We start from the raw sequence: 27883 nt of genomic DNA on the forward strand, positions 1-27883 counted from the left end.
TATTGGAAGCCGCTAGTTCTTGCTACCCACAGAGACCTGGATTTCATCAATGAGGCCACTGCACTCGCTAAGCCCCACCCCGCGCTTGTGCTGGGTACACAAATGCCATACAGACAATACCAAAGCAGCAGCTTTTCACTCTTGATCCAGTGTGTCCTTCCCCAACTTTGCAGAACATTCAAACCTACACTTTCTTCAAAGTGACCTTTGAATGATCCGGTTGGAGCCTCCACTGAGGGAGATGAGACACTCAAAGCACACATTTCACTTTCAGTCATTGATTGTGATCAAGGAGGGAGGCTTTGGGGACAATAATAAATGGGGAATATCAACCAGTCCAAGAAAATTATTCTGAAAGAGCTTCTTTGAGAAATGATTCAGAGCAAAGTAAATCAAATAATTTTTCCACTAAGAAAAATGTAAGAAACAAAGTTTACAGCTTTGCACAAAACAAACAAAAAAAACAATCATTGGTGAGGAGAGAACCCTCCCCGCCCCCCCCAGTGTTTCCAGTTAGAGTAATGATGGGGAGACTTTGTCTGGGAAATGTGGCCCATTCTGTACCATGCATGATTTTAACCAAGGTAGAATGTCCCACTCAAATCCCAGAAAATACAAGTGATGTAACAGAAAAACCATCACAAATTGCTTATCCATACAGGAAAAAATAAAACTGGATTTCTGCCTACCCCACAAATATCAATTCCAGATGGATTAAAGACCTAAATTGCAAAAGTAAATATTTTAGTGAAAAATATTGGTGAATTTCTGTCTGACCTTAAGGTAGAAGAATTTGTTAAAACACCAAATATGCCAATGTAAATTAAAACATGAATGAATTTAACTATGTTAAAATTAAGACCACTTGCTAATCAGACAAAATATTAAAGAAAATGAAAGCACACGTTATGGACTGGAAGAAGATATTTTCAACATGCATAACCAATAAAAGATTAGTAATATCTAAAGAACTTCTCAAAAATCATAAGGAAAGGACTAATAAAGCAATAACAAATGGCCAAAGGAATGAGCAAGCACTTTCAAGAAAAAGAACACATGAAAACACAGTAAGATTTAGTTTCATCAGATATCTGGGGAATACAAATTACAACGCAAGATACTCTTTTAGATTGGCAAAATAATAAAAATGATAATAATAACGTTGTCAGTACCAAGCGTAGGAGAGAATTCAGATGAACAGGTTTGAGAGGTAAAGATTAACTTTCTAAGACCAAGCCACTGCAAGCTTACCTCTCAGAAAAGGAGCCGGTTCCTGCAAAGCTCCACAAAAACCAGCACTGGTCAACTACTTAAGGCCATCAATCCTAGTTAACCAAGGGGCTTAGACCCAGTCCCCTGATTATGGCCAAGATGGAATAGTGCTTCCACAGACATGCAAAGCATGCCACAAAGCCAATCCTGCCACTCGCTCACAACATAGTACATCTGTGAGGCTGGGAACCTGACCTCATTACTGCCAGGGAGAGGTTGATGCTACTCTCCAAGAAGACTCAACTAGCAGAATAAGGCTGGACTAAAACTTCTGCTATGTCTTGTTGCTATTTTAATGTGGACTCAATCACCAAGGCAGAGGAGCTGGAGCATCCTTAACCATACAAGCGAAGAGCCCTGCAACCCAAGAAGAAGGGTCTTCTATAGTCTGACATCTAGCTATGCTAGATAACTGTGACCTACCCCATAATGGGGTGGGCAAAGGGGAGTTTCAAGCACTATTCTAGTTCTTATATTGAGCGGTAATTCCTCAAGTGTTTGATGCATTAGCGAAAATAAAAAACATATAAAAAACAAATAAACAACAAAAGAAGTACAACCAATCATGAGCCAGTGATGGGAGTACTTCATGACTAAAGACTATGATTTATGTAATCCTGTGCTCTTGGGTCCAAAACAAAAAGGGAAAAAATGGCCTTATAGTTTTAACTTTTGTGGTTTAATACCTTATCTAAAATCTTAAATATAGTATGTGATGAAGCTATTATTATATCTATATTACACACAAAATAACAATTTCAGAGAGGATAACAGTACGTATCTAATAAAAATTAAATATCAGATTTGAACCTATGTCTATCTGATCATGTATTAGTTTGATTAAACTGCAGTGAAAAATAGCCCCCAAACTTCCAGTGTCTTAAAACAATATAAGTTTATTTACTCACATAAGGGACCCAGGAGCATCATTTGAGTCAATGGAGTGGCTCTCCTATGTGGTCATCCAATGGCCTAAACTCCTTTCATCTTATGGTTCCATAAGCCTCTAAATCGTCATCATTATGTGTAGGAGGGAACGTGGCAGAACACACTGAGGGAGTGGTACAGGCCAGGTTTGGAATGATTGTCATTATTCCTACTCAAATTGCATTAGAGGAAACTAAGTCACATGAGCACACTTAACTGTGAAGGAGGCTGCAATACGTGGGAAGAGAGAATTTGGGTGGACAGCAGGTGACTTTTACCATGGGCTCCAAATCTCATGCTCTTTCCATTGGAGCAGATTGCTTTCTGCTAAGACAAATGCCAAAGACTAAAAATTACTTTGGGATATCACATGATAATTGTAGGCCATGAGCAACAAGCTCTGTGATGCCAATGTACATGCACTCCCTAGACTAATGTACTTATTTTGCTGGAATATAAACATCATATCCCAAGCAAAGCTGTGTGAGGTACTCCCTCATTATGCTCGAATCCATGGATGCCCAGGAAACAACTACATTACACAAAGAACTGTCTATCCTTCACTTGGTAACTATGGGAGAGAAACTACACTGACTGACGCAGGGTGTGTGTGTGTGTGAGTGTGTGTGCGTGTGTGTGTACTGGGATGAATAATACATGGAAATAATGAAAATTGGAAACAATCATAATGTTGAAAATCAGTATATATTGAATCTAAGGCCAGCTTTCCTGGGCTTTGCTTCACAAAATATAGCATTTTTCTTTTATTTATTTTTTATTTTTGCCAGATAGTCAACTAGTGTCTAATACATTTAAAGATAATATTATTTGTAGGTTCTTCAAAATTAGAACTAGTAAAAAGAGCTCTTCAAACAAAATCAAGTTTCTGCAGAGTATGACTAAGTTCCTAGGAGACAGTAGCAGATACTCTCTACCCAAGTATGTGTATGTCGCACTGAATCAATCATTTATCTGCTTTCATACTTTTCTAAATAATAACAGCATTTACTGTGTGCTAAAAGCTTTATATATATTAAATCATTTACCACAATATGTTATCAGGCAATTATTAGGATTCCTAATTTTCAGGTGAAGACACTGACAAGTTAAACTGCCTAAAGTCACAGCACTAGGAAGGAGCAGATGGAGGTTAGAATGTGGATCTTTGGTCCCAACACCTTTATTCTGCCCCCTCATGATAAACAGCCAGAAGTCTAGCTCAGAGTCCATAATATTACTCACAATGTATTAAACAGAATGCTGATTCCCTTATTCTGATTAGAGTGTTTCTATTGGAAAGGCTACAGCTGGTATTATATATGGTGGGTATAAAGGATACCTTTGCACCTTGCATCTCAGGATGGTTCCAATTATCCACCCAATTCTGGCCCTCCAGGACACAAAATACCAGTCCCCGGAACAGATGATACAAGAGATTAAGATGTTCCTTTGGTTTAGTCCTTGTGGAAACAATGCTTATCTTTAGGTTCCTATCAATTTGGAATTTAAAGAGTATACACGTTTAACCAAGACCTTTCCAGGGCGCTCAAATTATACCTTGCAGGCAATGTCCCTAGCAGCTTGGCTGCTCTTGACTGGAAATCCCAGTTTTATATACGCTAAATAATATGAACTTGAATGCTACTTTTCCCATTTCCTTAGAATTGACTCTTAGGACCCAATGCTAAATGGAGGGGGGGATAAAGTCCTAAAACATCCTATTCTGACTTCTTCCAAACTGGAAAGACAAAGAAAAGGAAGAGAGAGGAGAGAGATCTTTGCAGATGTGCTGGCCCTGGGTCAAGCTGAAGTCAGATGCAGAGTTGGACATATCAGTAAATTGAGTATGACACTGACGTTTTTTGTTCGACTAGACTGGGTTGGATTCTTTCTTCCTAAAATTTACTGGAAACCTGTGGATTCAGCCTAAAATAGTTTAGATTATTACTGTAACTAGATTATTTTCAGATGGTTACTCCCCCTTCCCTGACCTCCTCCACTGAGGGAAGGAGAATGGCATGAATCCTCTCCATTCACGTCAGGTTCAGCCATGGGACTTGATTTGGCGTATGAGATGCTGGCAGATGTGATGTAAGTAAGAACTTAAACAGCACTTAAGTGGATTGGCTGGCCCTTTTGCACTCCTGCCTCTTCCCATGAGAAGAACATGTCTCAATGGTCACTGGTCCAAAATGGATGGAAGACACGTGGAGCAGAAATGAACCCAACTCACAATCTGCAGGCAAGCCCAGCCTGGAACAGTGGACTGGCTAAATTAATTCAAATCTATTTATTTTTCAAAATGGCACAATGAGAAATCAATAGATTTGAGTTAATAAGCATTAGATTGTTTACCTTTTCAAAATTTTTAATTCAGAGAGTGCTTATGCTAAGTGAAATAAATCAGAGAAAGGGAAATGCCATATGATTTCACTCATATGAGGAATCTAAAAAAAAGCAAAACAAAATAGAAACATACACAAATAGAGAACAAGTTGATGGTTGCCAAAGAGGAGGGGAAGAGGGGTGGGAATAAAAAAATGATAGAGGGACAAGAAATATGCTTCAGGGCAGAGTGGGGGAAATTTAAAAAATCTCCAAAGCCCTCAGGAATGACTGTTTTTAGTCTCAAAAAGAGAGAGAGACAAAAAGAGAGAGAGCTACAAGGAACATCTCTTTGCGTATATAGTTACGCATTTAACAAAGTATTTCTATAAGCTAGAAAACTAGAAGTAGCATTTCTGGGCCAAAGGCCTTGTATATTAAAACTTTGTCATATACTGCCTAAATTCCCTGGAAAGCTGTTGTAACTATGGACACTATTTACATTCCCACCTAGTGGATATAAGAAAGCCTGTTCCTCCATGCCAGCCTTAATCTTTTCCAGTTTTACCATATTAGCGGTTGAAAACAGTAAGGTATTACTACAGATGCACACGTGGAAAGGTTTTCACAATATAAGTGATAAAGCAAGTAGTAGAATTATATGTACTATAATCTCATTTCTTGTATACACATATGAATTTAAACATATGTCATATGTAAATGTGTGTGTGTGTGTGTGTGGTTGTGTTCGTAGGCATACCTCTATGTAAGTGTATATAAACATTAGAAATCTTGAAAGAGGTTCTCCAAACCCCTGACATATTAATTTGGGGACAGAGAAGTAAGGAGAGAACTTTAATTCTGAAGTTTACATAGTTCTATATTATTTAAAATTTTATAATCATGTTACATTTTATAATAAAAGAAAGTGATACAGGTCAAAGTTTTTCTAAATATAAAGCAAAAATCTTCATTACCCAGAATTCTGCGGCCATAAACTCCATTAAATGATTTCTTACAATCTCACTGCGAAATACATTATTATATTCACATGATATATCACAATTCTTGTGTGCCTGGCACTTATCACTAATGTTATTTCGCTTAATAATATATCAAATATTGTGAGTTATAAATAAAAACTATTTTAAACATCATTTATTGATAAGGCAGTCAATAATGATAATCGTCTTATTAATTAAAAGGGGTAAATTACAAAGAAAATCTCACACTGCACTTATATGTAACTGGGCCCATGAAAGTAACCAACTCATGCTAATGTACTATAAAACAAATGAGTTCCAGATTTCCATTTGTATTTCTTTTAGGAGACTTTCAGACTTAGAGTTCTGTGTTTATTAATTTTTGTTTAAAGCCATTAATGGGCCAGCCTAACCCTTTCAAGTAATTTAGTAGAACAGTAAAACAACTTTCCCATTGAGATGTTTTTATATCTTCAATTTATCTATCTAAAAGCATTTCAAAATTAAAATTCGCCCCTACATTGGCAAATTAAGCACACATGTCTGGATGAAGCATTTAATAGTGGCTTTTGATATGACATAGTTCCCTAAGTAGGAAAAAAATAGAGTATTTTGAGGAATTCAGATTTGGCTAGACAAATAATAAACTCACAAATCGTTTTCCAAACGCTTTACATAAAGGGTGTGTTAACTCTCTCTTTTCACCCACGGCTCAAAACAGGCAGTGAGTAAGGAGTGATATTCTCTACGCCAAAAATGCAGCCAGAGCCTTGTGAGCTAATTGGAAAAGTGATCATGAAAGAAAAACAAAGAATGTTATAGAACCCTATAAAACTAAGAACAAATAAAAGGTATTGTAAATACATCCAAATAAGAAAAGAATGTGAGACCCAGGGTCTAGTTTCAAGTGAGCAAAAGCCATTAATATACTTTCCCAAAGGCAAGTTTGCCCACGAATCGCACACATTGGACCATGTTTCCGCTGTAGCATATATTTTCTTCCAGCCACATTCCAAATTCATCCTTCACAGGGTATTATCAAATCCTAAATCTGTTTGCCCAGGCATATGTTAAGTCTTTTGTCCAGGTATTCCAACAGCCTGGAGAGCACTTCATTTGTTAAACAAGTCAGCAAACAGAACTATGTGTTACTTTGTTGAAGTAACTTGATAGCTGGCTGCTTGCAGAAAAAGTTCATGCAGGAGGTACACTGCCGAGGAAACAGCAAGGATACTTGAAAGGTGCTGCGAATGAGTCTTAAAATGTAAATTTGTAACTATGTGTGGTGATGGGTGTTAACTAGACTTATTGTGGTGATTGGTTCACAATATATACAAATAGCAAATCCTTATGTTGTAGATCTGAAACTAATACAATGTTATATGTCAATTATATGTCAATTTTTTTTTTTTTTAATGAAAACAGCAAGGAAAGTTCCCTTGGGTCCCACTGAGTCTCCTAGAATTTAGCCAAAGAATAAAAGATATGTTCCATCTTCCAGATCACTTGAATCTTTTCCATGAGACTCAAAGAAGACCCATTAATTTCAAGGCAAATGTATGGGATTCTGAAAAATGTTACAGTTTTGATTTGGGAACTATATGATAATCTTAGGAAGGCATCAGTTTATGTCTTCAAATCCACAGGTAACATTCATTTATTCCCATTTCCAGCTGTTGGGGTTCATTTCAGCCACCATCACTTTGTTACGCATCTTTCCCAATGTAAAATTCTAAATATTAACTTCTAAAGGCGGTGGAGGTGGCTGAGGCCAAGCTATTGTAACAATGTGAGCTTGACTTCAACTACAGTCAATACTGTAGACAATTCCGTGTCTTGTGTTCAGTAGGTACTTGAAGGAATGCAATGGTTTGCATATCTAAAACCAAATCTGTAGTACAGATCACCAGGTCTGGGGGTAGGGTAGGGGCTAGAAGTTAAGAATAACTGGGAGCATGGCTGACCCTGGAAAGAAATGTAAAGAAAAAAGCCCTCTGAGGCTCCTAAACTTTTCCCTCTTGTAGCTTTTATCCAAGAGTAGAAGTTGCTCTTTTCATGTGGGGCTTTAAATGGTTTGGTTCCTGCCAGTCTGTCGAATGTCAGCTCCTCCCATTCCCCTCCTTATCACTTACAGCCTCGCCGGTCACCTGTCTGGTCCTCAAGGGCACCACGCTGACCCTTATCTCAAACATTTTTGCAGGGCTCTTCTGCCTCCTGGGAATGTTCTTAGCCTCTCTCCAGCCCTCCGTTCTCTGCCTGGAATGTTTTCCACCCTCTCCCAAAGACTGGCTCTGTCTCACCATTCAGGTCTCAGCTTGAGTATTTTCTCCAAACAATTGTTTTTAAAAAGCTTTCCCTGACCAGCATGACATAGCACTATCTTTTCACTCAAATTTCTCTAGTTACCCTGTTTAGTATTTTTTACAGTACTTAGCACTAATTGAAATTATCTCATTAATGTATTTATTTGTTGTCTGAAGAGTTCGTTGTGGGCTCTTAAATATGCTTATTGAATGAATGAATTTACTGTTACACAGTGATGAGGAATTTGGGTTTTGAAGTCAGAGCTGCATTTGAACTCGAGCCTTGTTAATTACTAGCTTAGTAATCTTGGGGGTGTTACCAAACTTCTCTGAGCTTCAGTTGCCTCATCAGTAAAGCAGGAATAATAGTATCTACCTCGCTGAATTTTGTGAAGAGTAAACAAAATAAAACATAAAACGCTAATTAAAATGTCTGCTCTGTAAAGAAAATGCTCAGGAAACAGTAGTGACAAAGTAGTGCTTCTCTCAAAGGACATTTGGATTTGAAAAGAGCTCAGGAAAAGACTAAATCTTAATGAGGAGATGCTTGCCTTGCAATCAGTGGGACACCTACCATTGGTGTACTTTCAACAGAAAATATATCATATTAAGAAGGGAAGTTAACTAGCGCCCTTCACATCACACTTTGAAGGTAATGTACCAAGGGAGAAGGAAAGAGCTGTGTTTTGGAGGTTGAGAGATGGTTGAGACAGGAGTTCAGATATTGTCAGGCTTCCTCACCCATGAGTAGGAGGTCTTATCCAGTAGCATTTCTTGGGTGAATTTACCACAATCAAGTATCGGCCATGCAGACCCAGAAAATGTCAGTCTCCGGAGTTGATAACACTGAGTGAGATTGCCTTGCACTAACCAAACTTAAGCATATTGTGTAGAGGCCAATTTTCTGGAATAGAATTAGAACCCAACTTTCAAATGTCAAATATTCATATTAGCCTGAGCAGTCCATTGTCTCCCTCCAAGAAAAAAAAATCTGTAGAAGCCAAATTTTGACATAAAAATGTCTCGGTGAGCAAGGAGAACTGTCTGGGTCTCCAACGTTATAGAATAATATGTGTTATCAGACACTAGTGCATCCACCTGTATTGCCAAATCCTTGGGTGGTGCTGGAGGGCTACCATCAGCTTTCCTATTTTAACTCCTGTTTTTCAGCGTTTCCTCACCTTCATACTGACCCTTTCCTTAGATATCTTAGTACCATTTATCCTGCAACTGACTGGGCCTTACTAATTCACCCAGGTGAGAGACGGAAGAAATTTTTCACCCACTCCGCCCAGTGATAATTTTCTGGAATGAATTTTCTATAACTGCATTCTCAAAACATCTTATTTTACGATCTTATTACGACTTCACACATTTCGTGTTTGCTGCCTGTGTCTGTGAGCTCACGCATTTGAAAACTGTCAATGACAATAGGAGTCATAAGGATTTCCAGACATTGGGACTGTTTTAAAATATTCCAGTTTCCCCCTTTCAGTAACGTAGTTGAACTGAAACAAGGTGGCAGCGTAGGTCACAGCTGCGCCCGCCGCCTCGGCAACCACATCAGCATCACAACTAAAACACAGACCCACCAGCACTCGGCCTCCCGACACCCGGCTGCACAGAAGCCCCACGACCAGGGAGCTGCAGAGGCACCGAGACGGGAGGAGGGGCAGAGACGCAGGTGGGTCGGGGCTGAATCGGAGACACGGCTGCGGGCCCACACCCGGTGCCGCGGGGTAAACCCGGGAGGGAATCTCGGTGGTAGGGGGGCCCGGAGGAGGGAGGGGTCCCAGCCCCCAGCCCAGGCTCCAGGGTCGGGAAGAGACGACCCCACACCTTTGGGCTGTGAACCCAGCGGGGACTGTCCCTGAGGGTCGCGGAGGCTGCGGGAGCCCCAGCAGCTCCTCTAAAGGGCCCGGCGCGGACTCACTCGGACGCTCCCTCTGAGCCCAGCGCCGGGAGCAGCCTGAAAGGACCCGGGACACTCGGGGGGGGAAGTAACCTGCCTGAGATCCGGGTGAGAGGTGGAGGGCGGCTTCCTCCCAGGCAGAAGGGCTGGCGGAGGCCATGGCTCCTGTGCCGAGTCCTCCCCGCACACAGCCAGCAGGAGGCGCCATCTTTGAATCCCCAGCACCTGACTCCCACCTTTGGCCCCGCCCCGTGGTTCCCGGAGGCCCCGCCCCTCCCCACCTGCAGCTCATCCAGGCCATTTCCAGGGGCTTTTCTGTGCAAGTGGCCTCTCGAGCCCCATGCTCAGGATTTTCCTAAAATCTCTCAAACAAGCAGCAGCTGCCCCATACGGCTTGATAAGTGGCCCCAGGCCTGGCACGAGCAGCAGCTGCACTGGCTCATAGCTTGGCCTCTCCTGGACACGGCCGAGTCCAGCACAAGTAGCAGCCAACTACGGTTTGCTGTGTAGCTCATGCTGGGTGGCCCTGGGCAAGGCACTGGCAGAGGCTGACTTTGCATCTCCTGGGAGGCCCCAGAGACAGTGCACCTGGTGGTCAGACTTGACCACGCTGGATTACAACCCTACCACATCCATGAGTGACACACTCAAGGGGTGTACATGGTGAACACCAAAGCCCCACTGAAGTAAACCCTGCTCCATAGGGGTGTCTCCAGCACAGCAGCTCTTTGTCTGTAGTTGAAGCTGATCCTCACAGCTGATTGGCCTGGGGGTCAATTCCTCCCAGCGATGCCAACAGCAACCAAGGCTCAACTACAAAGGGACAGTGCACACAGCCCACACAGGGGAGCACCTAGAAGGCCCAGCTCAGGTGACTGGGGAGGCTGAACCACTGGACCCCACAGGACACCTACTACACAAAGCCACTCTACAAATTCCAGGAGACATAGCAGCGCTACCTAATACATAGAAACAAACACCTGGAAGCAGCCAAAATGTGGAGGCAAAGAAACGTGTCACAAAGGAAAGAACAGAAGAAATCTCTAGAAGAGGAACTAAATGAAATAGATCCAAGCAAGCTAACAGATACAGAGTTCAGAATTTTGTTTATAAGGATGCTCAACTATATTAGTAAGAGTTTTATGAAAACAATTGAGAAAATCGATGACATAATGAAGTACCAATTTGAAATGAAGTCTACACGAACTGAAATGAAGAATAATTTACAGGGAATCAACAGTAGAGTAGAGCACGCTGAGAATCAAATCAGCAATTTGGAACATGAGGAAACAAAAAACACCCAACCAGAAGAGCAAAAAGAAAAAAGAATCCAGAAATATGAAGATAGTATAAGGAGCCTTGGGGACAATGTCAAGAGGCCCAACATTCATATTATTGGGGTGCCAGAAGGAGAGGAAAGAGAGCAAGAAATTGAAAACCTATTTGAAAAAATAATGACAGAAAACTTCCCCTACCTGGGGAAAGAAATAGACTTACAAGTCCAGGAAGCACAGAGGGTCCCAAACAAGATGAACCCAAAGAGACCCACAGCAAGTCACATCATAATTAAAATGCCAAAGGTTAAAGACAAACAGAGACTCTTAAAAGCAGCAAGAGAGCACCCATGCAACTGTCAGCTGATTTCTCAACAGAAACCTTGCAGGCCAGAAGGGAGTGGCAAGAAATAGTCAAAGTGATGAAAAACATGGAACTACAACCAAGGTTGCTCTACCCAGCAAAGCTATCATTTAGAATTGAAGGTCAGATAAAGACCTTCACAGATAAGAAAAAGCTAAAGGAGTTCATCACCACCAGATCAGCACTACAGGAAAAGTTGAAAGGTCTTCTTTAAAAAGAAGCTAATGAACAAAAGAATCTGAGGAACTAAATAGATCCAGAGACTTGACGCATGCAAGAGACGATCATACTTCAGAGGAAAGAGGGAAAGGGGGTGGAGGGTGGAAAGAGGTTAACCAAAGAGGTTATATGCATATAAGCATAACCCATGGACATAGTCAATAACGGGGTGAAGGCCTGAGGAGGGGGTGGGAGAGAGGTGGAAGGGGTCAATTGGGGGGAAAATGGGATACCTGTAATACTTTCAACAATAAAGATAAATTATACACATACACACACACACACACACACACATGTATATAAGCAGTTCCCTTCTTCCTTGATGGGACAAGTGACCATTTCACTTGCTTGACTGAAATGAGTAGGAGTGATATCTGAAACTTACAGATGGGAGTCTTTAAATTGCAGTCATACTTAGCCATGTTTGTTTTCCCTCTTCACATCATCTGGTGATGTTCCAGGTACTGGAGATTTTATCAGTCTTGATCTCCAAGCTCATGATGCAGATCCCACTGCTCACACATGATTGGCATGTCAAGTGTGTGAGAAATACCCCTCAGTTGTGTTAAGACACTGAGCTTTTGCATTTATCAATTTACACACCATAACCCAGCCTGTTCTTACTAATATAGACATGAAAATTTCTAGAGTGTCCCTTGATGATATCTGGTTTTTCTCTCAGTTGGTGGTATTCCAGATTTGCCATCTATAGAACTTATTGTATAATTCAACAATCTTATTGTTGAATCAGAAGATATCTAAGTTTCTTCCAATCTGTAAGTTATACATCTACATTTGCTGATGATTTTTCTGAGCTCTGCCTTTAACTTAATGTCCGTTTTGATGAATCTGTGTTTTCATTCAGCAGCGTATTCAGATGAGTTTTCAACACTTGAGTAATCTGATAGCGGATACTCCTTTATGGAGATCTTTTGGAGAAAGTACTGTTTTTTGATAGTGTAAAGGAAGACTCCCAGACAAAGTATTTACTATGTTTACAAGATATTTATTTCCTAAGGCTTTGAGTTTATAGAAACAGAGCTCAAACAACTTTTTTTGTAGGAATGGGTAGAAAAAACTAAAAGCTATTTGTGGCACTGAGAAGAGAAAAAAAAATGTCTATCAACTGCGGAAAAAATATAGGAGAGGGGGGAAAATGGCTCATGGAGCTCATGGCAGCAACATTGAAATACTTTGGGAGGAAGAAAACATTCCCATGAGAAGTAAAATATCTTTTATTAGGAATTACTGAGGAAAAAAATAATGTTTATACTAAGTGTATCAATCACTAGCCAATGAAATATGTTCATGAGTGACAACTATTCCAACTAGAAATTATCACTCATCATTAAGTTTCATTAAATTAGCCAAGCAAATGAGAGGAAGGATGCCACTGCCCAATCATTTATACTTCCTATTTCTCATGTGTTCATCTTAATACATCTCTCACTAAGGGTAACATATAAAATGACTAAATTTCAAGTATTAATTCAAAGCCATTTTTCTCTCCTCTGTCTCAGGATGCGAAATACAACAGAGAACAAAATTAGAGCATAGAACACTGCCTTTCCTCCCCTAGGCTCAGATAACAGACTTGCAGCCAAATGGAATTTTACCAAACTTTCTAAAATGAGTAACATTGTGTGAGCACTGTTCCCTTGGGAACTGTATGAAAATGAGATGTCTATCACAAAGGGTTCTCCAAGGAAAACCCTAAAAGAAATGGGTGTTTGTCTTGACCTAGAGACAAATGCAGAGAATTTCAAACACCTAAGAATAGCTTAAAATAAAAAACTTGAATTTCCCCAAATATTATAATAAAAAAGATATTAAGATTGATAGAATGTATGTTATTCATTGTTTCAACATTTATTGATTGAATATAACGTTCCAAAGTGAACTGTATCATTTGGTTAATAACTCTGTAAAGTACAGATTAATTTATAGATGAATGGCTTACCTAAAGCCATAGAATAGGGCCTTTTATTTAAGAGGTGTTTAGTAAGGGCCCCCTGCATGTCAGCACCTTTCCATGCACTAGGATGAATCATTAATACTGGGGGTCCAAGGCTGAGAGTACAAATTGAGGCTCCTATACCAGTCTAAATATAGTCATGCACCACGTAACGTTTGGGTCAATGATGGACGGCATATACCACAGAGGCCCCGTAAGATTATGAAGGAAGGAGCTGGAAAATTCCTGTCATCTGGTGACACTGTAGCTGTCCAAATGTCATAACGCAATGCATCGCTCAGGGGTATGTGATGATGCTGGTGTAAACAAACCACTGCACTGCCAGTGGTATAAAAGTATAGCACATACAATCATGTACAGTACATACTTGATAATGATAATAAGCGACCATGTTACTGGTTTATGTATTTACTATACTATACTTTTATTGTTATTTTAGAATGTAGTCTTTATACTTACTTTAAAAGTTTGCTGTAAAACTATGCCAGTTATGCTGGCTATAGCCTCATACATCTCCTGTTTACTGTCTCTTGATTACATCATCTCCTCTTGTGCTTGATTTAATCTCATGTTGTTTGATAGAGTAACGTGCTGTGCAGTCTTGTAGCTTAGGAGCTATAGGCTATAGCGTACAGCCGAGGTGTGCAGTAGGCTGTGTCATCTGAGTTTGTGTAAGTGCACTCTGTGATGCTCGCACAACCACCTAACAATAATTTCTCAGAACATATCCCAGTTGTTAAGTGGTGCGTGACTGTATTTAAAATTATAAACAGTGATGTGCTGGATCCAGCTGTTACCGGCTCAGGAGAGCCAACTGTATGCGCCTCTTCTTAAAATCACGTTCAATAATGTTGCATTGGTAGCTTGAAATTGGCCATGCAAGGCAGGATCATTTACACCACTGCAATGGCAAACACTGCAATCGAGTTATTGTTCGTTCAGACAGTCTCTTGTTAAACAACTATCAGCAACACACCACTGCTTGTAACAACCTGGTGAATAAAATATGCTTTAAACCCAACCTTGAACAATACACCTTCATAATATCCCCAAAAATTAAGCTTGAATTTAGAATTCCCATATTCCTTGTTCCACATTAAAATTTGCCAGAGAAGGGAGAGCTAGTGCCTGGACTCTAGCCCCCACCCTGCAACCTTAGGCCCACAGCTATCTCCACTTCTCATCACATTTCAAGTTTCATCCTGCAGCGGGGGGAGATCATGTGGACACTCCAGAACATACGTCTAAGCTTCATCTATCTATACAGCGCAGGCACATACAGAGTTGCCCCTGGACCACCTCTTGGACTAGGGTGTGCAGGCCAGGGGGGCAGAGCAACCTCAGTGACTGGGAGGAAGAGAAGGGAAAAGTCACAGACTCTGGAAGCAGACACAAGTCTTTGAAAGTCTGAAATTTCAGGGTCTGGCTGGCAGAGCATTATCTGGAGTGGGGGATGGTACAGGCTCTGGGTGGGGTCCTTGGCACCACAGATCACTATGGGGAGTGGCACAGATGGAAGATGGCCAGAGCAGAGTCCCCTAAAACACAGGCAACAGGGTGGAAGCCTCTATTTCCTGTTCTGAGAATGGGACTAAATACAGAATTCCCAAAGTTTTCATGGAGGTTATGTTTCACTACGAGGAGATATAACAGTTTAAATATTAAATTTTTAAATACCTAAGACAAATTATTTTCAAGATTAAACTGGCTTATTACTACCCTTCTTTTCAGCTCTAGAAAAATAATATGAAGAATTACTATTTATTGACAGTTATTGTTTACTCACAAATTACTATGTTCTTGGAGAAAGAATGACTAAAAATTCAGAGCTTAGCTATTGATTTTAGTTAGCAAAATGATCACTAATCTTTATTTATCATAATAGTTTTGGTCATTGGGAGGACTTGAGACAGCTTCCTACTCAATGCAAGTGTTCCTTCTACACATGCAGCTGAATCCTTTCGCAAATTCCCCACTGGGCTCTCTCCTTGCTCCTGGGTCCTGTCGCCATGGGTAATAAAAGCACTTTCATTATTACCTGAGAATGAAAACACATGGGCACAGAGAGCTGGTTGTTCAGTGTTTACCAGCATACCACTGGGTTACACATATGCACAGTAAATACTTCAGTGTGGGCCAAAGAAAATTATTAAGAGCAATTACCTGTGGGAAAAGGAATTTGAAAGAGGGAGAAAAAAGAAGTATATGTCATTTAATATCTTTCTATAATTTTCTTAATATTACGAGGGCAGTGAGGTTATGGGCCACTTTGATTTTCTTCTTTATATAGAAGTATATATAAAATTGTCTTTTTAGTATCATTAAAACACATTTTTTATGTTTAAATGATATGAAAAATTTTAAAGCTTTATGCAGTTGCCAACATTTAACAAGAAAGAATGCCGCTATCAACTGTTTGTATGGGAAGTATCCTTGGAAAATCCCACTATTTTTCTTTCTTCAAAATAGAAAATGGTGTAAGCAGCAGAATCTTTCCATAGGTACTAGATTTCGGAAGCTAAATGGTCCTGACGCCTATAATGCTGTCTTATGCCTGGGACAGCTCCCTGAGCACAGCACATGCTAAAAATAATACAGTAAAGCCTGCTTATTGCCCCCGGAGTCACCAGGCTCAATGGCTTCATCCTTTCGGGAACCACCACCCACCACCAAATCGAGCGATGGACAGGCCTAGAGGATACGCTGCTCAGTGAAAGAAGTCCACTTACATGTGGAATCTAAACAATGAAATAAAACAAAACAGAAACGAACTCATAGATGCAGAGAGCCAGACGATGGTTGCCAGATGGGAAGGGGGTAGGAGAGTGAGCAAAGCAGGTGAAGGGGGTTAGGAGGTACAAACTGCCATTCATAAAACTCGTCCCTGGGATGTAAAGTACATCACAGAAAACATAGTCAATAATATTGTAAAAACTAGATGTGGTGACAGACGGTTACTACATTTATCACAGTAATCGTCTTGTGAGGTATATAAATGTTTAATCACTACATTATATACCTGAAAGCAATATAGTATCGTATGTCATATAATTAAATAATAATTTTTTTTAAAGTCGCTGAGTGAGATCTTGCTCAATGTCATCAAATCCTGCTATTCAGACATTCCTGGAGAAGTCTTTCAAATAATCCAGAGCATTTTCATTTGTGTATGCTCACTGCTAAGGAGGGCATCGTTACATTCCTGTTTAAAACGAACACCGAGTCTCGCTGTGTTTCTAAGATCTAGTGCATTGGCTATACTGAAGTTCAATTAGCTGACCTTAACAAACTTTTCCTAAGTCAAAAAAAAGGGACACATAGGCAAAGTTCCAACATTTCTTGCACTGATACCAATGCACTTTTGTGATCTTTTGTAGTTCATGAACCTCTATGGTCTCATTTTCTCCATCTGAAATCCATAATATTAATATTGCTACTTCCAGGACAGTAGACTGAGAAGCCATGTGTGAAAGCAAGCTGGAGACTGAAGGGTTGACACCAGAAAAAGAGAATCTGCAGGAAATGCTATTTTTTTTTTTCAATCTTAAAGACACTTCTCACACTCAAGAGAAGGAGTTGTCTGTCTGTTGTTTGGTTTCAAACAACAGACAAACAACTGGGGATTAATTCTTTGTGTGTAGGTTTTTAAATGTTAGCTATTGATAGGTTTGTTTGTTATTTTTGTTTTGTTTTGCTCTTCTTTTAGAAACCATGGTCATGCAATGCACTTTTTTCAACAATTTTTTTAAAGCTTAAACAGAATTTACCAAATGTATCCCAATCATTGTTACTAAGCACAAGGTGTGAAATGAAAATTAGTTGAATGTATTTTTATTATATCATCAGAATTTTTAGAATATAATTAACTGGTTGCTACTGGAGACCCTGTAAACTCAGTAACCGTGGGTTTAAGAGGCTGGCAGTGTTTACGAGAGCACCGGGTCCACACACTCTCCTGCCTGCATGGGTGCAAAGCCTGCTGTAATTGTCACTGGACACTGGGTGTCAGTAACTTGACCTGGACTTGGAGGAAGGAAGGAGGGAGATGGAGGAGGGGACCATGGGAAGGGACACAATTTAAATTTTGCAGTGAAAGGAGCTGACAGGACATCATTGAGGGAGGAGGGGACACTGCAGTCCTGGAGAGGAGTTGTCCTGGGCAACAAACCCTGGGGGAGGCCGTGGAGAGCTGGGCTGCACTTTCTTTCTCTGTGGCCCTTTGTTCCTGCTTAGCTGAGCCTCACAGCTGCGAATGCCCTTCAGGCAAGAAGCAACAAGTCGCAGGCTGAAGCTGCTTCTGCTGGTGGCCAGACGAGGCAGAGGGCCATGCTCCTCTTTCCTGGGCTGCTGTTGCCACCTGCAGACTTGCTTTTAATGGAACCTGGACCCTGTTAGGAACTAGGACTTGAGACTTGTCCACCAGCCCTCCCCCTGCACTGGGCACTTCCCATCTGAATGCCTGGCAGCCAGTCTCTGGTCCTTGGCACTCTGCCCACCGTGGCCTTCCCCCTCTTGTTGCCCTAAGGGCTGCGTGTTGTGAGTCAAGTCACTGGGCAACCAGGTGCCTTCAGAAAAGCCCAGTGCTCTCTGGCAGCTACTGTTCATTCCAGCCAACGCAGCAGAGAAAGCAGGGTGTAGGGCTCAGGGGGACCCATTCCAGCCTCTACCAGCCCCTGACAACTAATCAAGCTCCCTCTAAAGGCTCCTATGGAATATTCTAGGGCCAGGTAGATACCACCTCACCTCTCGCTCAGGTGAGAGCTGGTAGCTCCTCCCTGTTAAATGCGCATCTCAATGCGCTTTCTCCAAGTGAGTTTTGCAATAAAAGAGCTGTCACTGTGAACAGGTGGGACAGGAGTGAGAGCTCCTTCACTTGCTTCTGTTGCTGCTGCTGGCTCAGGGACAGGAGACAAGACAGGTGAGACCTGCTCTTCCCTCTCAGGAAAGATTCTAAACTAAGGTAATGCTTTTCACGGAATCCCGGGATTTTGTGGTTTCAGGCACTTGTAGTCGTGAAAGTATTTTTTTCTTTCTAACTGCTTCCCCTCTAGGCTGTAAAAGCTCTTTTTTTTCTCTTTTATTCTCTTAACTTTCCAAGCTCCGTTCAGGAGTTGCTACACCTTCAGATTGTGACATGTTCCTCATTTGCAAACCTTAGCTGTGTCTGGAAGCAGGGCTGCAGCGGAGCTGCCAGGAGCAGGAGGGAAGGCTCCCAAGTCATCGCACTACATCAGACATCGGGAAACTGGGGGCAGGTCAGTCTGGGATGTGACGGGCACCGGAGGCTCCCTCCCCAAAGGACATTTAGGGTCAAAGCTGACATTTCCTTTCTTTGGTATGTTTTACGTGGTTTGGGGCCTTAAGCACATCTGAGAACAGGTATGACTGAGCTCAAGTTTCCTTTATTTGAAGAGCCTACAGAGATTCAGGTCTATGGATTGGGGTTGGGGAGAGCATCCAGTTGGAAATCCAGTCCCGCAGATCTCATAGCCATGTGGGCTGCAGTGGGGATGGTCCAACAGGCATTTGGAATAGACTTGACTTTGGAATGCAGTGGATCTGATTACTTCTTGGCAGCTTCTCTTTCCTAATTATGTTTGGCTTAGTCTAGCAGTCAAATTACTTTGCAGTCCCTAAGCTGATCCAGAAAGCATACAGAGGGGACAGAGAGAACACTGTCTTAAAAGCGGACTGGATGGTGGGGGAGGGCAGGTTCTGGTTGGGAATGAAAGAAAGGTGACTGCATATTAGACCTTGGCCCGTTGTTAAGCCCAAAAAGCTGGATGTAACAAGCTTCTTTAGAAAGGTTGTTGCGCACGCTTTTAGTTGTTTTGCTCCCTAAATGTAGCTTGAGGAGAGATATGACAGATATTGATTTTATTGAAAATATAAAATTTCTCATAATGAATATATGTTCTGGTTCAAAGATGTAGAGATCTTCTTAAATCCAGCACATCAGTAAAGGAATGCCTTGATAATTGGAGTTCTGATCTGAATGTGGTAATTCCACCAGAATAAAGCTAAAGTTTTCCCTTTTATAATTTAGAAAGAAGTGTCTGCATAAAATTTGACACTTTAAACAAGGTAGCGAGCAGAATGGTGAACCTGCTCAAGAGAATGGACTGGTTCTTCTAATGGCTTTATAGAATTTGTAATTCACCTGAAAATATATTCATAAATTGTTAAGTAGCTTGGCCACTTATTAAATTAAAAAATAAAGCAATCTCTAAGTTGAAGGGCCTTATGCAGCAAATATAATGAATTGAGCATGTATACATTCAAGAGATATTAAAGTTCAGACACTACTGATAAAGTCTGGTCAATCTCAACCTTACCAAGTAGATATTAATTGAGTTTTATGATTTAAAGTTTGAAATATAAAAGAATAGTAATATTTTTAAGCCTTTATGGTGTAATGTCTGGGAAACAACTTTCTGTCCTCTTCCTCCAGTGATGAAATAAATACACTATGGTGAAGTCAACTAGCAACCAACAGTCTTGAGATTTTTAGCTACTATTTTAATAGTATTTTTTTGGTGAATTGAATTTATTGCCTGGAAAATTATTCAACTACAGATTCTCCATGATGTACTACTAGGCAGTAGCCAAGAATTCCTATTTTCTCTGCACCTCCCCAAGCTCAAGATTATCTCTAAAATGGGAGTGACGATACTGATCTCATAGGGCTGTCAGGGAGATTAAATAAGGCTAACACACAGAAAGCACTAGCAGGGTGGCTAGAACATAATAAGTGCTGAACAAATGGTTTTACATATACATCTTATACACATGCACCCATATGACATGTACGTTTTTTGCATTTTCATCGTTTTCTGATCCTCCCACCTAGAAGCAGGAGGTCAAACACATTAGAGGATCCTGCTATAGGACAGCAGGCCTGATGACTTACCTAAGGAAGGAAAGATGAAATTTAACTGACATTTAGTAACATGACACTGATATTTGATAACATGAGTTCACTCTATTCTTGTCTTCTACTAAAAAAAAAGTCAAGAAATAACTACTTTTTATGTTGAAGGGTGAGTAATCTAGCAGATGAATCAGCCTTCTCAAGTGCATATTATTAATCTCCATTAATTTTAATGTTATGTATAGTCACTATGACGTTTCTGCATCAACTTCCTGAGAATCCCATGTAAAACATATGATTCAAATTAGTTGTAATTAGCATTTGAGAAGTGTTTGCACTCTCTTTTATTAGCATTAGAAAATATTCACTTTATATGTGCACATTAGACTGGCAAACCTGTTTTGGGACAACCTCTCCCACTACCATCAGTGTGGGCTTGGACAAGTCACACCCAACATCTCCAAGCTTCCATTTTCCTTGCACTGGACCCAGAGATATCACAGGTTGTATCTTTCTGGTCCTAAGTTTATTTTTATTTCATTTCTAATATCAATGCATAAAATACCTTTCAGAGCTACTTTCTTGGCTTTCCAAACAGTGCTGGAAAAGCCAGCTGACAAAATTTGAATTCATCAAAATTTTAAAAGATCAAAAAAGATAGAAGCTACACCCATTACTAAAGTAAGATAATGATCTCTAAAACAAACAATTTGGTTGTGCCAAACGGGAGTTCCAAGTAAACTTCCGTAGCACTGAAGGGGGGAAATAGGTAATTGAGTTAGGAAGGAACACACACACACACACATATCAAAAGATGGGATGAATTTTTTTTTAAAAATATATCTTTATTGATTTCAGAGAAAGGAAGGGAGAGGGAGAGAGAGAGATAGAAACATCAATGATGAGAGAGTCATTGATTGGCTGCCTCCTGCATGGCCCCTACTGGGGATGGAGCCTGCAACCCGGGCATGTGCCCTGACCGGGAATCAAACCCCGATCTCCTGGATCCTAGGTTGATGCTCAACTGCTGGGCCACACCCAGCAGGGCAATGGGATGAATTTTTTAAAAATCTATGCCGTCAGATGGGAATCTCCACCAATCCAAGCTCTGTTTTTCAGGCCAGGAAAAACTACTTCTTCCCCCCAAAATCAATGTGATATTCTATAAACTAAATTATCATTGTGGAATAAGTAGAACACAGAGATAGAGAGATGGGGGGAGGGCGGATGTACTTTTTCATTTCTCTTTTCTCCAGAGAAACACAACAGTTTATCAAATAACTAAATGACCATGATGCTTCAAAAGGGCTCACTTTTAACAAGTCAAGTGGACTAAATTGGAAAACAGATTTTAACAAATTACACTCATATACAGCTTATAAATTTTCAGAAAGAATTCACTTTCAAATACTGATAAACCTTGAATTTTTCTTTTTCAATGTTCATCACATTTGCCCCAATAGGCCTTTACATAAGCCAGGGACATTAAAGAGGGGCACTGTTTTCCCATTCTTCCATGCTTTGGTTTGGATTGCCATGCACATTTGTCATAAAGCTGAGAAAGGGACTGTCAAGAGTAGAAATGACCTGCCAAGTTCCTTCATAGATATTCAAACAATTAACTTCAGCAACACCCATGTCTTTCCAGTTCTTCCACACTCCCATGTGCCTAGGGCAACCTCCCATCAGCCACGGTCCAGATGGTGCAACCTCTCTTGAAATACCGTCCTGAGGATATCCATTGGTCGGATGGGTTGTGGGGGAAGAGTCTTGGGTTCCCCTAATGTCTGGAAAAGTGCTTTTCCCTCTCCAGTTCAAATAAGCTAGGTAGAAAGAGGAGAAAAAAGAGAGACAGAAAGCTTAAAGTGGAAGTTTGGGTTATAATTAGTGTTTGTTGGTGCAGATGTCTGCTGGTGTGATCACTTCAACAGTAAGTAGGACATGGGCACAGGGCCATCTATAAGTACAGGAACAATGTTTATTGTGGTGAAAATGCACCCTTCAAATAATGTATCCATTAAGATTCAATGTATCTGATTTCAAGTTTTATATAAATCCTTTCAATCAAAACATGTTCAAACCCATTCATGAACGCAGTACAGAAAACGAGTTGAGTTTAGAATATGGACCAACACACATGGAACTTGGATGATAAAAACAAATGAGGAAGATTTTTTTTCTTAATTGACTTACTCCCTTGGAGAATTTGAAACGGCTTTTACCATCATCTGTATGCTTATATTCCCTAACCTCCTTCTTTGCTGCTTATTTGGATAATTGCAGTAGATTTTTCACTGGGTTGCAATGAAGATTCCATATGTCAATATACATGAAGCACTTAGAACAGTGAGAGGCATGAAAAGGCATTCAGTAAACTGTTACTTCTACTGTTACTATTATTGTAACCTTACCATCAATATAATTAAAGCAAATATTCTTATTTTAGAACCCTCGACCCTTCAGTCCATGGGCCAACACTTTATCCACTGAGCCACACCAGCCAGGGCTATAGTAATTGCTCTTTTTAAGCAAGCTCACAAAAGGATTGTTTTCTTGCAGAATCAGGGAATAAAATCATAAAATGGTTTTTAATGAAAGAGCCAAAGAAAAACTGATGTGGACGAAAACTGAGGGGCAATTTCAAATACAAATTTGCAACATTGCTCACACCTCTCCTTCCAGTTTCTCCTTCTGCATTTTCATGCCCACTGACCAAGTTTATTCTGAACCTGGTTACCACAAAAACTCCAAGCAATTTCTCTAAATCTAGTGGGTTTTACCTGCTTTCAATACACTATAACGCTCTTAGTATCATCTCCCTTGCCAATCTCCTGCCTGAAAAAAAATGTTTAAACTCTTCCACTGATAACAGAATAAAGCTCAGACTCCTTTGTGCCTAGCGCTTCTTGATCTGGTAACAACACACCTTGTCATTTCTTTTAGCCTGTATTCTCTCTCATAGCCTTTGGCTCCAGCTAAACCAAATATTTTCTCTTGTTCAAACTCCATACTTTCAGATCTTAGTTCCTTGACTCATTCTGCCCCCTCTCCTTGGAATGACCTTCCACAGTTTTTTCTGCTTGTGAGCCAACCTATCCATATTCAGAAAAACTGGCAGGTAGAGGTTTGCATGCGTAAGGAGTTTATTCTTTTCTTGTGTAAAAACAAGTCCAGGCATGACTGTCTGATACTGAGAACATGATTTCACAGAACCATGGGGAGCCCAGGCTACTTTTAGTTTTAACCTTCTGCTTTTTGCCTCATGTTTGCAAAACGACTGCCCCCTCGCTCAGACCACATCTATATTCCAGGCAGGAAGGAGGGAAAACAGCATGTGGCAGCTAAGTCTACTTCTTTTTTTTAAATTTCTCCATCCAGCAACTTCCAAATGTATTTCACTGGCTGGTATTATGTTACACGCTAATCTTAAGTACAAGAGAAGCTGTGAAACAGTGAATTTTTAGTCACATGCTCACTAAAGGAAGAAAAAATAAGGCAGAATCAATATACATTCAGTGACATTGATCACAAAGCCTTTAAGGCTTACTCAAATTGCCATTTTTCTCTAAGGAGGTGTCCTGGAGCCTCTCAGACAACTACAAATGCTATTTGTGCCCAGTCTGATTTTTTTTTATCAACTTTCATAATTATTTCACTTTTCCCCGAAACCTAGAACTTCATGGTGATCTTTGTACCCTCTAGCGCAGCAGGCACAAAGAAGATGCTTAGAATATATTTGATTAAGTTTAACCTTATAGATGAGGAGGGAAAAGAGAACCGTTTTTCTGTATTTAAGTGCGGTTCTATTCCACTGTAGTAAAAGCGTGACTTAGGGAACCTGGCCAAGGACAGGCGACCTGCTGCCAGAGATGGCCTACAGCCTATTTCTCTCTAGCCCGTGAGGTCAGGATAGCATTTACATTCCTACAGAGTTTGGAAAAATAAAATGAGACTATGCAGTAGGGACTGTAAGCCACCTGCAAACCCTGAACTATGTGCTATCTGCCCTTTTACAATAATGATTGCCAACCCCTGACTTAGATAAAATTTACTGCACTTCTCTATTTTGTCCATGTGTGTAATGTGTTAAATGAACTAGTTATACTCTCCCAGACTTACTGGAGTCATCACTGTCCTTTGAAACCACTCATGTGAGAAAACCTGCCAGCCTCCCATTCTGTCAGGAAAACTAAATGCCCTACTCACTCTGCAGAGAAGCTGATATTTGGATTTCCTGAGGGCATCTTTTCCAATCTATGAGATAAACACCCAGGTTTGAACTAAATTCGATTTTTTATTATTTTTTAGGTAACAGTGCTCTCCTGTTGCTATATAAATTAAGAGAAAGTAGATGGGGGTTCCCAAGTAGGAATAAGCACGAATCCCAAAGAGCTGTATTTTCTTTCCATCATTAGATAACTTTAGAGGAATGTGGCTAAATGAAGACAGCAGTGTTTTTTTTTCCCCCTTGCCTCTGCTTTATAACCTGACTACATTATCTAAGCTAATGATTTGAGAGAGTATATGTAAAACAATCACCTAAAAGCTGCTTTATTTTAATGTTGTGGGAAGTATTTTTCTAAGTTATTTTAATGATGTATAAAGTTTTTCTATCTATAAGTTTAAGGGAGCTATTTTGTTTCTGTTTTGCTTATCACTGAACCCTCCATGGACAATTGCAGTGCCTGGTACAGATACTTGCTAAGCAGTCACTGTGTGTGTGTGTGTGTGTGTGTGTGTGTGTGTGTGTGTGTGTATGTGTGCACGCCTCCCTTTCACTCTAAGACCAGGAAGCCTTGTTTCCATTGTCACATGTCACCTTCTATTAATGACGAGCCAATTTTAATGTGGAAGAAGTTAAGAAGTTCTACTTCTTCAGTGTAAGTTGTATTTCTTCCACATAAGGTTAGAGTCCTGGAAAATCACAGATGAAGAAAGTGAGGTTTAGAACATTGACGCGCTTTCCGAAGGTCAAATTTATAGCCATGGTTGGAACTGGGATCAACACTGAGGCGCTCAGTCCACGGTACCACGGTGCCCCTCTTTCGCTTGGTTTCCTTTCCTGTCAAATCCGCATGTTCTCAAATGCGGGGGATTTCTTAGTGAAAAGAAGTGATGTGTTCCCAAGTAAAGTCATGAAGGTATTCATTAAAGAGTTGGATAAGTTAACAAAGATATCAAGGCGCACTCTGTTGAAACAGAAAATCTCAGAGAACAAACAAGTTCCCTGCGGAGCTAGGAATGTAACTTTTATATTATTACATCGAGAAAATGTACTATATAAATAAAAAAAGATAGGCTAGAAATAGCACAATGTACTGGATTACAGTAGTACCTTTTAAAATTAAAAATTAATAGTCCCCTTATTAGATCAAGCTTACTAATTTTGTGTCATAGAAACCCTGTTTTTCAAAAGGCCTGTGCAGCCCTGGCCAGTGTGGCTCTGTTGGCTGGGCCTTGTCCCCTGCACCGAAGGGTTGCCAGTTCAGTTCCCGGTCAGGGCACATGCTCAGGTTGTGGGCATGATTCCCCGTTGGGGGTGTGCAGGAGACAGCTGATCAATGTTGCCCTCTCACATGGATATTTCCCTCCTTTCCTCTCTCTCTAAAAGTCAATAAACTATTCTTTTTTTAAAAATGGCCTCAGTTAAAATGGCACAGTTACGATTGTTGTGCTTTCAATTTATGGAGCATTTTCCTCCCTTAAAAAAATTCCAGAGCTTTCTTACAAACATAACTATTAAAGAACACATGTCATTGGTTCTGAATTTATTATCTAAAATATCTGTGAGGAAAACCAGGAATTATTTGCATCCTGACTCAGCATGTTTACCTTATCAACTTTTAGTCCCTGGGTTTCTGTTTACCGCATATGACATGCTCTCACCAGAACAAAGGTCCCGGCGCTGACAAGTCAAACAGCAAACTCTGGCAGACGAGCAAATAGCCAAATCCAGGGTCTGCTTGAATTGCTCCCACTCTTAGCGGTCAAGTTCAGGCCCAGTCTGCCTGAGATGCCTTTTAACACTGATTTGTCCTAGCAGGTAGCTGACGAGATTTACCTGAGACCTCAGGACCAGAACCATGCGCTGTGCCATCCAGAAGGCAGAAGTGCTGGATGGGGCCCACCTGATGCAGATTCTCTGGCAAGATGGCACAGAATCCTTCTACCCCGCCGTGTGGCTCAGAGACAACTGCCAGTGCCCCGGCTGCTACCTGGACTCCGCGAAGGCACGGAAGTTTCTGGTGGAATCTCTTGATGTGAACATTGGTATTAAAGACTTGTCGTTTGACAGAAAAAGGGTAATTATCTCTAAATTATTTCTCCCTTCCCTCCTAAAATACATAAAGGGGTTGGTCTCCAATAATTTAAATGATGAATTATTTTTTCATTTGGTCATACATGTTATCAGGTTTGTACAATGCTTGATGCAAAGTAAGCCTGCTCAGTAAATGAAAGATTTCTGTAGTTATTACTACTATTTTTATTACTACTACTATTTTTAATAAGCCCTATAGTATTCATTATTCCTTCAGTGAGTGGCAGCCTTGAAGACACAATCCAACTAATTCTGTAATAAAAAGAATGCTTCTGGGCCTCAGTTTACTCCTCTGTAAAATAGGGATATTAACAGAATTCATTCAGAGAGAGATGGTGTGAGGATTCAGTGAGATAATATGGGTAAAAATGTTGAACATGGCGCCCATCACATAGTAAGCACTCAAAATTAGTGAGTAGATGTGCAAGGCTTGTTCTAGAACTCCCAAAGCATAGCCCTCAGAACCACAAACTAGATGTGGCCACCACCCTGTGTTTCTCTCTTCCAAATACTAGGATACAGTTACTAGAAAAGCAGATGTGACCAGCAAGGTCATCACCTCCCCCCCCTTGCCTTCATCTCTACTTGAGGACTTTCCTCCCAGGGTTCACGGCGTAGTAGCTGTGTGACCGTAGAAAGCGCATTTACTCTTACGTTCCTCACCTGAAATAATGGGAGTGATAGTAGTGCCCTCTCCCTAGAGTTGCGGGAGGACTAATGAGTTATGTTTGCAATGCTCCTTATATGCACTCAAAATGGTGTTATTTTTATTATTATTATCGGCCTGACCACATCGTTACTATTTCTGATACTCTGGGCAGGAATATTAAGTGATACCTAACTTTAAGTCATCACAGAAAGTTTAGAAGCACAGTTTTAGGGAGCAGACAACAAGAACGTCAGATCCAGCCAGGTTTTATTTCTTGTGTGATATGTCAGGGGCCTCGGAACTCAGATGGATCCCCTTGGCTTTCAGTGACCTTGTTACCAAAAGCATATTCTGTGCCTATGCATACATAGAAAATAAAAAAACAGATCCCCTGATTATCTTAAATGACATTCAGAAACAGGGCGATAGTGGAGAACTGATGTATACAGAAGCATAATATACACGTGGGTGATATTTGCTTTCTCTGTTA

The 27883-nt window shown here is 40.6% G+C and overlaps 1 protein-coding gene across 1 annotated transcript in view; it reads left to right on the plus strand.

The window, feature by feature from the left end:
- Positions 1-18199: 18199 nt before the first annotated feature.
- The window catches only part of BBOX1 (gamma-butyrobetaine hydroxylase 1), a 50101-nt gene continuing 40417 nt past the window's right edge, over positions 18200-27883 (plus strand). The window contains exons 1-2 of the mRNA XM_016206151.2: positions 18200-18472; positions 26469-26727. Coding sequence (XP_016061637.1) covers positions 26509-26727 — 219 coding nt within the window. The 5' untranslated portion in view covers positions 18200-18472; positions 26469-26508. The remainder of the gene's footprint in view (positions 18473-26468; positions 26728-27883) is intronic.

The sequence above is a fragment of the Miniopterus natalensis genome, chromosome 11, assembly GCF_054644295.1.
Source record: "Miniopterus natalensis isolate mMinNat1 chromosome 11, mMinNat1.hap1, whole genome shotgun sequence".
NCBI classification, from domain to species: Eukaryota; Metazoa; Chordata; class Mammalia; order Chiroptera; family Miniopteridae; genus Miniopterus; species Miniopterus natalensis.